Source organism: Cheilinus undulatus, linkage group 15 (genome assembly GCF_018320785.1).
Source record: "Cheilinus undulatus linkage group 15, ASM1832078v1, whole genome shotgun sequence".
Classification (NCBI taxonomy): domain Eukaryota; kingdom Metazoa; phylum Chordata; class Actinopteri; order Labriformes; family Labridae; genus Cheilinus; species Cheilinus undulatus.
The window spans coordinates 46200144-46213482 of record NC_054879.1 but is presented as its reverse complement, the minus strand read 5'-3'; the positions used below and the strand labels follow the sequence as shown (position 1 = coordinate 46213482).

At 38.8% G+C, this 13339-nt stretch overlaps 2 protein-coding genes across 11 annotated transcripts in view; one reads left to right on the top strand and one right to left on the bottom strand.

The window, feature by feature from the left end:
- fmnl2a (formin-like 2a) overlaps positions 1–3951 on the top strand; it is a 91544-nt gene extending 87593 nt beyond the window's left edge. For 2 of the 9 annotated variants that reach the window (XM_041806672.1, XM_041806667.1), the window contains one exon: positions 2689–3951. In XM_041806672.1, coding sequence (XP_041662606.1) covers positions 2689–2798 — 110 coding nt within the window. In that variant the 3' untranslated portion in view covers positions 2799–3951. Of the gene's footprint in view, positions 1–895 lie in introns of all 9 variants that reach the window. The other 7 variants (XM_041806666.1, XM_041806665.1, XM_041806673.1 and 4 more) reach the window with 5 other exon arrangements.
- A 4258-nt stretch (positions 3952–8209) lies between these two features.
- Positions 8210–13339, bottom strand: part of prpf40a (PRP40 pre-mRNA processing factor 40 homolog A) — a 31301-nt gene continuing 26171 nt past the window's right edge. For both annotated transcript variants that reach the window (XM_041807496.1, XM_041807497.1), the window contains 8 exons: positions 12403–12519; positions 12006–12143; positions 11497–11592; positions 11330–11416; positions 11097–11187; positions 9172–9233; positions 8913–9068; positions 8210–8775 (listed from right to left, as the gene is read on the bottom strand). In XM_041807496.1, the coding sequence (XP_041663430.1) occupies positions 8686–8775; positions 8913–9068; positions 9172–9233; positions 11097–11187; positions 11330–11416; positions 11497–11592; positions 12006–12143; positions 12403–12519 (837 nt within the window). In that variant the 3' untranslated portion in view covers positions 8210–8685. The remainder of the gene's footprint in view (positions 8776–8912; positions 9069–9171; positions 9234–11096; positions 11188–11329; positions 11417–11496; positions 11593–12005; positions 12144–12402; positions 12520–13339) is intronic.

The window sequence follows — 13339 nt, the reverse complement described above, 5'->3', positions numbered from 1 at the left end:
TAATCTCATAATTTTGACTTGTTTCTCACAATTTTAACTTGTATCTCATAATTATGACATTTGATTGCATAATTTTGACTTCTTTTCTCATAATTATGACCTCTTATTTCATGACTTTTTATACCATGATTTTTTTACCTCATTACTTTGACTTTTCACCTCAGAATTCAGACTTCTTTTCTCCTTATTTTGACTTTTTCTTATAATTACGACTTTTTATCTCGGAATTTTGACTTCGTATCTAATAATTATGACTCAGCATTCTTTTTTTTTTTTTTTTTGCAAGACATAACTTTCACTTTTTTTTTTTTGAGTGGCATTAATGAGCTTCCATATCATACAGATGTGCATGGCACTTTAAAAAAGAATCAACAACATTATTATAAAAAGTAAATAAAAGCAGACCTCGGACTGACCCTTGATGGACACCTTTAGCTAAAGTTACCTGATGCATCTCTATCTCATAAAATGCACTGTCAGGGTTTACAGAATGTTGAGAGTTTTTAAAAAAATGGTAAAGTAAAATACTATTTACTGTGCTTTAACACAGTAGTTTCAACAATACAGTCATTTTAAGAGTGTGATAAAATTACACTAGTTTGTATGATCTCCTTTAATCTTAGGAGCAGTTAATCTTCATTTCTAGTTTATCTCAGCTACAGTTTAACTCCAAACGTTTTACTCTGACATCCATGGCTAGGATGAGTTTATATTAGAAATAATAACACTAGAACTGGGATCCACAGCACTCTCATTGAACCCTGGCCCCTCCTGGTCCTGTTGTTGGGTTTAGCTTAGCGCTAACCAGTGCTTAACCCCTGTAGGAATCTGCTTTTCTTAAAATGTCTCTGTCTTGTCTTGTCTTGGCTGTTGTCCTCTGTCGTTCTCAATGCAGTGCTGAAGACCGTGCCGTTTACCGCCCGCACAGCCAAGCGCGGCTCTCGGTTCTTCTGCGAGCCCGCCCTCAATGAGGAGTACCATTACTAAGCTTATAGAACTGTCTCTCTGCTCTCAGGTTGCTGGAACAAAACTTCTTTATGTCCTGTCTCTCCTTCACCCTCTGCATGTCTCCTCCTCCTTTCTTCAAACTAACCAACACACTCAAACCTCACACTCTGGATCCTGACACACACATGGGTTGGTTTTGTGCGTGTTTGTGTGTTTCCTCCCTCCCGAGCATGACTTGGCGTTGGGGTAATGGTTTTCTCTGCACACCTGCATGAAAGTGTGACACCTTCATTCATCATCATTGTCATCAGCCATGGCAAACCATAATGTCACAGAGGAAACCGTCTGCAAGGTCACACTCTTATCTGAGCTGACGGGTGTTTTCTCATCAAGCGGCAGCAGAAAAGTTTAGCTGCCATCTAGTGGTGACATGTAGAATACATCTCATAAATCAAAGTGACTCAGAGGAGTCGAGTTTAAACATTTAGTTTGGTCAGAAGCAGCAAAAGTATGTATTTTTTGTGTTTATGTGAATGTTAAGTCATCATCTACATGGCAGAATTATCTAACATCATCATCGTTGAAGTGCCTGTGGCATTATAACTTGCTTTTGTGTGTTTTCATCATTTAAAGATGTTTGTTCATTATTGCAGCTTCTTTGTGCATGCTACATGCTTGATGCCTGCACTTTCCCATAATGCATCCCTTCTCTCCCAGTCATCCTGTAAACAGTGCTTGCTCTGCTGACAGATCACATGCTCTCCATTCTGTCTACACATCATCTTATTGCAGCAGTGTGTCTGCAGCTGCATGCTCTGTGTGTTACTAAACCAGGTGCTTTCACTGCGTCTGTAAAGAGCGTTTCTCCCTCTGCACGCATGCTTGGTGTGGTTTTTGGTGAAGATGCTGTTGAATATAACAATGGAAACAGTTTTGTTTCAGTCCACAGTCGCTCTGTACTGGACTTTAAAGCGGGCTCTTCTTCTGTGCTGCTGGTGGCCACTCTGCAAAGCAAACTGAGTTCATAACGGGAAAAAAAAAATCCTACAGAAGCTTTGATCTTCCTCCCTGCCGGTTGAACCAGTTAACATCCTCCTGCTCTGCTCTTTCCCCTCTCATGCCCTCTTCCTGACTAGAGCCTTCCTCCCTCATGCAGCCTGCTGCCACTCTGCTTCGCTCCTGCAGTGCAAGCCAGTGTGTATCTAAGGCTGACATGTACAACTTCCTCCTCCTTCTGCAGTTTTAACCTTCATTTTGTCTTCTCTTCATCTAGCCTTAAAGAAGAATAATATTACTAAATTTCCCAATGTCCACTCGAGGGTAAGGAACTCCTCCAGTAGCACCCCTGTAGTGGTGGATGTGTCCCAAACCTGGCAAGCATCTCTTTATTACCTCCATCCTGTCCTCTCCCTCTCTCTCCTTCTACTTCATCACAATAAATTTGAATGTCTGATGATTGATAAACAGCTATATTTACTGTAAATTTCCTCTCTTGTTATGTGGGAGATGCATTTTGTTTACACAAGATGCATGGAAGGCTTTCTAGATTTCTGACAGAGGCTTCTTAGTGTCAGACAGCTGACCCAGGAGGTTTTTTTCTTTCTGTGTCGATCTCTCGCTGCTTTGACAGACAGGCTGCCAGCACTCTGAGCATGTGGGCTCATCAAATTGCTACGACAGCTGACTGACAGATCTTTATACCCCCCTTCCTCCCCATTCCAATCTCTGCTTGCCTCTCAGACCTGAGGAATCAGCCTTACAGGCGAGCGGACGCTGTGCGGAGGAGTGTCAGGAGACGCTTTGATGATCAGAACCTGCGGCCGGGGAACAACGGCGAAGTGGTCGTGTGACGAGGGAGACAGAGCATGTGCTGGAGGGGGGAGGAGGGGGGTGAGAGGTGGATGGAGGGGATGTGTAGCGTTGGAAGAAAGGACTGACAGAAGGTTGGATGCAGAGTGAAGGACGATGAACGTTGTAGCAACCATAGAGATGAGTATGTACATATATTACATAAGAATACATGTTATTCCTTATCTGTGGTAAAGTAGCAGCTTTTATTTCGAAGGACTGAGACATGTTTGTATGGGACTGAATTTAAAGAGTCGGAAAGGTTGATTCAGAAAACCTTGGACAAGTTAAGTGCCTGAACTTATTTTTGGAGGTCTCCTGTTTGTTTTTTTATACTTCCACTCTGAGCAATACGAGTTGACCTGGCTTTAATTTGTGTTTAACTGGACATGCGGAGGCCTTAAGAGCCGCGTGAAGAGATGCTTCCTCGGAAATAGAATGTATGGGACGTGCTCCCTTTAGCTGTTACACATAAAACATCCGTGTTTGCTTTAACACCAGGTGGTGTTTGGTACATGGTCCTCTCTTCCATTCTTCATCCATACAAACACGGCCTCGAACTGCACTTTTTCATCTCACTGGGCTTCAACTTTGACAAAAGGGCTGAAGAGAAAGATCCAGAAGAAACTTTATATTTGTATTCCAGAAAGTCTAAGAGTGATGAAGAAAAGACATCAAAGTTCATTCCACAACAGAAGAGAGCAATGTGAACTGTAGAAAGAAGAATAATCTGTAGCCTGTCATCTTTAGAATCAAGCTGCTCGTCTACGTCTCATAAAAATGATGCATTTCTGCAGCAGCACAGCTTCAGAGGACGACGAGGACCACTGAAAAACAAATATTTTATATATGCAATTTGTTTACTTGTCAGGAAAAAGTCGGAATTCTGAGAAAAAAGTCAGAATTATGGGAAAAAAGTCAGAAATCTGAGAAAAAATAAAACTTCTGAGATTAAAGTCAGAATTATGGAAAAAAAAATAGTCAAAATTGTGAGAACAAGTCGGAATTCTGAGAAAAAAGTAGGAATTCTAGGATTAAAGTCAGAATTATGAGATTTAAGTCAGAAGAAGTGTTTGTAAAGGCAGAATTCTTAGAAAAAAAACAACTAAATTCTGAGTTTAAAGTCAGAATCTGAAGGTAAAGTCGGAATTCTGAAATATAAGTTGGAAATTTCAGATTAAAGTCAGAATTCTTGGAAAAAAAAAGTCAGAATTATTTTGAGATTAAAGTCAGAATTTTGACTTTGATCTCAGAATTCTGACTTTTTTCTCACAAGTAAAAAATAAATTTGAATCTCAAATCCTTTTTGTCAGTGGCCCTAATCTTCTTCTGTGGCTTGTTGTTTGGTTTCTGGGAACAAAACAAAAATCCTTGCTACATTTTTGACCAATGTAGAAACTTTAAAAATCCTGCTTTAAGCTACCTGAGGATCTCATGTCAAAACTGGATTAAAACCATTTCATCTCTGTCGACGTCTTTCCACATTAATATTCTGCAGGATTCTGTGTCTACTCACTTTATTGTAATTTTAATGTATAGTATTTAACCACTGAATGGATCCATGTCTCCGTCTTTCATTAAAAATAGCTAAATAAAGTTCACAGAAACAAAAAAAACTTTCCTAAATGTACAGATATTTTGCTACAAACCATGTTTTTTTTTTTACTTAACTCACATCACCAGATGGTTAATATTGTACATATTGTTTAAACTAAAGTTTTCATTGCCTTGTGCTATACAACTTGAATGTTATTTTAACTTATAGTTTTGTTTCCATTTGTTTTGTATATTTAATGAAGCCAAATGCAGCCAGAATCTACAGTAGTGTTCAATCTGATCATCTCTCTGTCGTGCAGGAGGCGTCAGGTCACTGAATTTGCACGCGGGTGTGTCATGAAGCATCAAAGCCAGCTAAGAAAACATACATGTCCTGATTTGCATGTAATTTGAAACCATTCAAACTCTGAAAAATGCAGCGTATTCCTGGGTAAACTGGTTCCTATTAGTTATCCTATTATCAGCTGGTTTTGGGGGGGGGGGGCACTGGCACACCCTCCTGTAATCATCACTGAAGCACATGCTGCCGTTCATCTCATGTTTCTCTCCACTGCTCCGTCTGTAACAGTGACATTTCTCTAACTGGGTTATACTGGCATGTTTTTCTGTTTAACTTCACCACAAATGTATTTTAGGCGGTTTGTGCTTATGTCAAAATAACAAGCTTTTCTTTAATTAGGTGATATGAGATTTTCAATAAATCTGATCAAATAAACTATTTACATTGAATACACAACTGTTCACCTCGACTGCTTTCTTTTAGCGTGTGTCACTGCAGGGATCTCTGGAAGATGAGACACCAGACTCAACAATCCAGACGAGCTGAAGGCTGCTCAACCAAAGAACCAAACTATTGAAAAATACCTTTGCAAGAGCCACAATCTAAGTGGTTTAAAGCGGCAAAGATGGGTTAAAGTGGCAATGAGAATATGTTAAAGGTGGCAAAAATGGTCAAAAAATGGGTGAAAAGTGGCAGAAACTGAGAGAAAAGGGGCAAAAATGGGTGAAAAGCACACAGAAGATGGCAAAAACTGGGAGAAAAGTGGCAAAAATGGGTGAAAAGCACACAGAAGATGGCAAAAACTGGGAGAAAAGTGGCAAAATGGTCAAAAATGGGTGAAAAGTACGCAGAAGATGGCAAAATCTGGGAGGAAAGCGGCAGAAACAGAATGGTGGCAAAAAAATGGCAAAATCTTGGAGAAAAGTGGCAAAAATGGGTAAAAAGCATGCAGAAGATGGCAAAATCTGGGAGAAAATTGGCAGAAACTGAGAGATAAATGGCAAAATGGGTGAAAAGTGGCAAAAAATGACGAAAATTGGCAGAAACTGATAGTAAGGTGGAAAAAATGGGTAAAAAGTATGCAGAAGATGGCAAAATCTGGGAAAAAATTGGCAGAAACTGGGAGAAAAGTGGCAAAAATGGGTAAAAAGTATGCATAAAATGGCAAAATCTGGGAGAAAATTGGCAAAAATGGGTAAAAGTATGCATAAAATGGCAAAATCTGGGAGAAAATTGGCAAAAATGGGTAAAAAGTATACATAAAATGGCAAAATCTGGGAGAAAATTGGCAGAAACTGAGAGAAAAGTGGCAAAAATGGGTAAAAAGTATGCATAAAATGGCAAAATCTATAAGAAAAGTGGCAGAAAATGAGAGAAAAGTGGCAAAAATGGGTGAGAATTGAAAAAAAAATTAGTAATGGATGCCAAAAGGGGGCAGAGAAGTGTAAAAAACGTGGCAATAAATGAGTGAAAAGTGACTAAAACAGGCAAAAAGGCAGAAAAAAAAATGGCAAAGGGGGGGGAGCGGCATTTAATGGCAATAGGCAGCTAAAGGGGGGAAGTGGCAAAAAAATGTGAAAAAGGGCAAAAAAAATTAGCAAAATAACAAAAGCAGGATGAAAGGGGTAAAAACTAGTGAAAAGGGGCAAAAATGGGATAAAAGTGGGTTTAAAGCAGTCAAAGTGGATTTAAAGTGGCTCAAAATTGAAAAAGGGCAAAAACTTTGGAAAAACAGACAAAAAAAGGGTGACAAGTCTTCTGTATAAGTGTGGGGAACAAAGTGATCAATGTGACTTGCAATGGATATTTTAAGGTTTTCTGAGGGAATTACATTTCAAATTTAAAAAAAAGAGCCAAAAATCATCACAAAAGAGCCACATGTTCAGTACCACTGCCATATCGTATAGATGCAATAATTCATCTAAAAGGAACTCCAACCAATTACTAAGTGACAAATGAGCCTAATTTTCCCTATTTTGAGTGGATATTTGTAAGCTTTAAGCCACAATCATCAGGATAAAAAAAGGCTTGGAATATTTGGCTTTGGAGGATGAATCTAGAATACATGGAAATGTAACTTTCTGAAGTAAATCACAGGAAAAAATTAACTTTACACCATATTCTAATTTTCTTAGATGCACCTGTAATATATGCTAAGAATAATTAATCATAGCAGTGTAATTTCTTTGTTATCAGACATGTTTCAGTCAAAGTGCCCTCTGAAATTTAAGAATATAACAAGTGCACAAGTTCTACAGAAATTTTGTTGAAAATTTCAGGCAAACTCACCTAACTGTTGGAAAGAAGTAATGATGGGAATTCAGGTATTTTTAGTGATTCGGGTTATTTCGCTCCCAAATGTCTCTATTTTTTTTTTACTTGTCTTCATTACGTCAGCCAAATAAAGCAATGTTGTCGCTGGTATTTTACTCTACAATCAAAATTTTTCATGTAATTATTTACTATTAAAAGGCTTAAGGTTCAGATGAAACCTACTCACTGGCTGGCAACACCCCTGATATTATAAAACGATACTGTTACGACATCAAGCGTGTGTCGTTAGTGGTATGGGGTGTTCTTGTTGAAGAACTGTGCAGGGAACAGAACATCCCTATTCTGTCAACAAGAACTGCTCTGAAGGATCTGGATGCCGTTGTTCACATTAAAGACCCTGAAAAGTGAAATCCAACATGTGTGTCTTAACACTCTAGAAATGTTGGAATCTGGTCGCTGTAAACATGTGAAAACTCTGAGATCTACATGTGACTGAATTCTGGATTTAGACCTTTAGAAAGTTTTTCAACTCTTTCCTGGTTGGGTTTAATGTGGGTGAGGCCAATATGTGGACTGATGATGTCACCAGCCACAATGAGGAGTGACCCCGCCCCCCCAACAAACTATGGATCATTGAAAGCATCTGAAAAGAGATTTGAGCCAGAAAACAGACTTTGTCCTTCTCTGGCACAGAGCCAGGCAGCTGGGCTCTGATCATGAGGTCAACCTAAGGTCAAGGGGGCGGGTTTAATATGAGTGCTTTCCTCCAATCAGATTGTAGCATCTTTTTAAATCTAAGAGGATTGTATTTCTCCTGAGTGGGCGTGGCTTCAGCTCATCCAACAGACACGCCCACACCATCCTGAAGCAGATTTTACTGCCTCATTTTTCATGATTTTGAATCTTAATTTTATAAACTTAGAGATGTTTTATTTGACTGAAATTTGACCTGGAGGTTCATCACACAGTCACCTGTCATACAACAAACCTAAATAAAAATTTATTTTCACTTCACTGGATCTTTAAAGAGGCATCTCTTAGATTCGGCTGATAGAAGGAAGCTAAAAACATTTTGGGCATACTTGATTAGAGCTTACCAAGATATCTTTAAGATATTCTATGATGTTAAATTTTAAATTCAAGACTTAGAAGATGGGAACATTACTCTGTTTAGGACTGAAAACTTCTAAGATGAAATACTTATGAGCATATAAATATAAATAAAAATCAAAATACTGTCTAAGCAGCTGACTTTTCATTGTCTTAGACCTTATTGATCTCCAAAATCATCCAATTCAGCCATTATTGATTGAAACAGTATTTATTATGACTTTCATATTTCCATTTTAACAGATGCTCCAATTAAAACCACTGTGGGTCATTCTCCTGAATAGAACTGCTGTTAAGTTAGATCACAACCTCCCTGTGTCTGAGAGAAAGAATCCTTGTTATGCTATTTTTCTGCGTGAATGTCGTTCAGTTTGACATGAAACACTGAAAGTTGAATATAAAAAATATTACAAGTATTGGAGAACATGTACATCTACAGTCAACTAAAAAAAGACTAACAAGAGCAACAACAAAAAGATAATTACTGATTGATCAGTGTCCTGATATCAAATTATCCACTCAAAGGTGTGTAAGCTCAGTGAAGCGTCAGCGTTACCTCCCACAGTCTTCATGTTTGCGTCTTAAACAGTCCAATGAGCTCAGAGAGGAATGCATGTTTAAATCACAAAAAAAGACCAGAAGAAGAGAAACTGTCATGGCCGTCCTCATCAGGGTGCATCCAGCTGTTCCAGTAAAGTTCTCCTTCTTTTCTCCAACTCTCCTTCGCTCAGCTCACTGCCCGACGTGTCCCAGCCACCCTGAACGCCACACAGACAGCACAAGACTTAAATCGAGTCATAAAAACACGCTTGACAGATGAACTGTCCCTCCTCGAGTGTCCATCAACTTAAACAGCCAAATAAACATTGATTAAAGGGCTAATAAAGAAACCTACCTCCTCTTTTACCGCTTTTCTTTTAGGAGACTTCTGTTTGGAGTCAGAGCGAGATTTCCCCCGAGACTTGTCATTCTCTTTGTCTTTCTCTAGGTCCTTTTCACGCTTCCCATCGCGCTCTCTGCCTCTCTTCTCACTGTCAGAGTCTGGTGATGCCTGAGAATCAAATCCTCATCAGTGTAAATACAAACAGCATCCACAGTCAGATTATTCAGAAACACTAGAACAAGTGTGAGCACAGCGTCTCACTTAAACTTACAGACTTGTGACGCCTCTTCTTGCCCTTCTTCTTGTGCTTCTTAGATTTTTTATAGCTCCTCTCTGTTCCAGACAGAACATTTTGTTAACATCAGAGGTATTACACTTCTTCATGAAGATAATCTACAGGTAATGAGACCCCAGGGTGCTCAGATTTCATTTAAGACTTTTGAAGACATTTTAATGGCAGTGATGCAGCAAAACTGACCAAAGTAGGAAAAATACAAGAATGTAAAATAAATAACACTTTTACTTGTATGGAATACAACAGAAAGGAACTGGTAACAATGACAAGAATCTGTTTACCTTCAAAATAATAACAAAATTAAGCCTGGGTATGTTTTGAATTGGGTTGACACTGTTGTGACCTATGCTGGTGTGAACATTTCATACTTGTGCATCATGTCTCCATTGCCCTGTAAGACTGTCTAAATGCTAGCTGGCAGCAGGCGAGGGAGACCTGGAAAAAATTTCATATCACACATATTTTATTGACAGATCATGAGGTTGATTCCATCACGATTTTTTTACTTTCATTTTTGAACCCCAATTTTTAAGTTAAAGGTCACATATTTTACCACTTTAAGACAAGTTTATATCAGTCTCAGTGGATCCCAAAACATGCCTGTGAAGTTTGTTGCAGAAAAAACACTCCAGTGTTGGATTTTTTCATGTCTGTTTCAGCCCAAGAAGCAAACCTCCAGTCCTGAAAAATGGAGCCAATGTGGAAGTGCAAAAAATTGCAATACAGCGAGGGTCCATTTTAGGCTGACTGCAGGAACACAGCACGTTAAAAAGCCGTTTTTTACACTAGAAATAAACTGGTTTACAGCCTGGTTCAAAAACCAAACATGTCTCATTAGGTAAGGATGCACGATATTGGATTTTTGCGGATATCTGACATTTACAAATTAATTTTAGCCAATACCGATATTTAATTATGCTTTCAGACAAAAAATTTCAGTCCTTTTTTTTACACACTTTAAGGTTTAAGGATGACCAAGGAAACAAACTTTAGTCCTTTAAAACACTTTAAAGTTTAAAGAATGAGGATAAATAAAGAAAAAGACCTCAACTGGCATAGGTCTGTTTGATGGTGCGTCTCATTTGATTGACAGATAGCTTGACAGGCAGAAGCTACGTTTTTGTCAACCAGAATGGTAGCTAGCTGACAGGAAGTGGAGCTTAGAGGGCAATTGGTTGAGACTGCGATTTCAATATGGAAGCCTCTGCGGATAGGCTTCAAGAGCTGTTTGAGTCTACTGATTGTAAGCAGACGGCTGACATCACACAGGGTTTGTCCAATTCTTTCTACTCTATGTTTCAGCCCCGTCTATGTCTTTAAATTTTAATGAGCTGACTGGCTCCACCTCTGACTCCACCCCTTTTAGGAAATGGATGTGGCTTAATAGATTTGGAAGAGAGTGGACATTTCTCCCCAGTGGGGAGGGCCAAACAAACCAGGGGGCAGGGCCAACTCCCCACATGACATCATAAGGGGAAAATCTGAGAACGGCTTGTTTCAGCACAAATTTTCTGAAAGGTGGAGAAAGGGGGGTGGGTTCTGATTATTTGGGGATTCTTATTTTTTGTCATATTTTTGTTAAAAAGCCTGTAAAGGTGATTTTTGCTTAATATGTGACCTTTAATCACCAGAAAAACAAACTAATTCCCCATGCAGATTTTTGTAAATGCTTAAATACTGTTAACAAGTTAAAAGTTGCTCTTTTTTCATCTGCTACAACTGGCTGATCAATGCAGGAAATATTTTGAACTTATCCACCTCATACTAGGATTTTCTCTATTGCCAGTTCTTTGACAGATCTGTATGACATCCTGGTAATTATATAATCCCACATGGACAAAATTAAAACCTAAATAAAGCCTTAAAAGCCTAATTTAATGACTTTTTACTAAGTCACTCACCTGACTCTCCACTAGACGAGCGGTCAGAGGGAGATTTGGACTGTGACCTCTTCTTCTTCTTGTGATACTCCTCTTCCTCAGACTCTGAGCCCTGTTAAAGCATCAAATAAAGAATATAGAGATTAGTGATGCATGATATGGAGTTTCTGAGAGCAGCTGAGAGGTATTCTTGCAGAATATTGAAAGCTAAATTGTTCACCCGCAGCCCCTTGTCTTATCTGAGCACTACTGACCGATCGAGAGCGGGAGCGTTTCCTGTGGTGCTTCTTGGACTTCTTCGAGTGCTTCTTTGTCTTGGAGTGGTGATGCTGACACTCGTGCTGTTAAGAATTTCAGAACGTGTTTAACACCATCTTTGTTATTTCTGAGAAGCCCATTCCTACTGTGATGTCAGACGTACCTCTAAGACATGCATGAAGTCTTTGAAAATGCGCTTCCTCTCTGACTCCAGAGTGACGTCTTCAAACGCAGATTCTTTTAGGAATCTCTCTCTGACCTGGAATTGTAAAGACAGAGTCATTAAGAAAGCAAAGTTTATTCATGTAATTGTAAAAGACCCTGTAAGTTTGCTATTTTTTCTTATGTCTTTTGCCACTTTTCCTCCCCTTTCTTGCCACTTTATGGCCATTTTTGCCACTTTTCAACACTTAGATTGTGGGTCTTGAAAAGGTATTTTTCAATTATTTGGCTCTCTGGTTGAGCAGGGTTGAGTAACACTGATTTAAAGCATCATTTATGTTTATGAAAGCTTAATTTCATAAACTAAAATGATGCTTTGACTGAAATTTGACCTGGAGGTTCAGAACACAGTGATCTATCATACAACAAACCTAAATAGAGATTTATTTTCACTTTATAGGGCCTTTAAAAAACAAACAAACAAACATAAGGACTGTGTTACAAACGTACCCCTTCCCATGTAGCCTCTGGCTCCAGAGGTGGCGTTGCCTGCTTCAGCATGTTTTTAAAGGCTGCTTCTTTCCTTTTCATCTTCCTTGCCTCCTCTTTCTCTCGCTCTCTCTCTCTGGCTTCAGCCTTCTCCAGTAGCTAAACAAACAAGGGGTCAGATAATGGGTTAATCTATTATAAAAAGATGATAGTAAACATAATGCCTCTGTCAGGAGTCAGTAATCACAGTGAAAACTAGAGTGAAAAACCCTCAGTCAATTTAATCAAAATGTGTAAACTTAGACGTGTTTCTCTCGTCAATATTTTTGTTTACCAGCATCTGTGTTTGTCTTAAGGGACTACGCAGGATTTGTGCAAATCTGGCAGGGGGAAATGTAACTAAGACAAAAGTTCTTACGCTGTTGAAGGCAAGCTTTATGTTTCCCGCGTCCAGCGTGGTGGCCCTCTTGTCCGAGCTGATGACCGATCCAAAGTCATCAAAGCTGGTGTTGACCTCCACTAGAAAGCCTTTGTCCTGGAAACCCCCAAAACATGCAAGATACACGGAGGATTTAGAAGTTGTTCAACAAAAACTAAAAACTCCATGACAGTGCTACTTAACCCCACTCAACCAAAGAGCCAAATTGTTAAAAAGAGCCACAATGTAAGTGGGAAAAAGTGGAAATAAAGGGTTAAGTGGCATTAAAAATATGTCACTGGTGGCAAAAATGGTCAAAAATCTGCAAAAATTGGGCAAAGTAGACATAAAATGGCAAAAATGGGTATAAAGTGAAAAAATGGGGAGAGGAAAGTGGCAAAAATGGGTGAGAAGTTATCAAAAATTTAATTACAGGTGGCAAAAGTGGTCAAAAAACAACAAAAATGGGGCAAAAAGGAGTGCAAAAGTGACTAAAACTGGCACAGAGGTAGGAAAGATGGAGAAAAAAGGAAAAAAGAGTGGAAAAAATGGGGAAAAGAGTGGCATTTTATGGCTATTCAGCTTAAATAGGTGAAAAGTGGCCAAAAAAAGGACAGAAAAAAAAATGCAAAAAGCAAGATGAAAGTGGCCAAATGGACAAAAAGTGGCAAAAAGAAGTGACAAAAGCAGACTTAAAGCAGTGAAAATGGATTAAAAGTGGCAAAAAATGGAGAAAAAACAGGCAAAAATTGCAAATAAGGGCAATGGAAATATACGGACAAAGAAATTAGGGATGGCAATTATAGCCAAATGTATAAGTGAAACAAACTGATTAATGTGACTTGTGATAGATAATTTCTGAGGTCAAAGTTTCCCTTTTTTAAGGTTGTCTGGGAGAATAAAATTTCAAATTTAGACATAAAGGAGCCAGAAATCA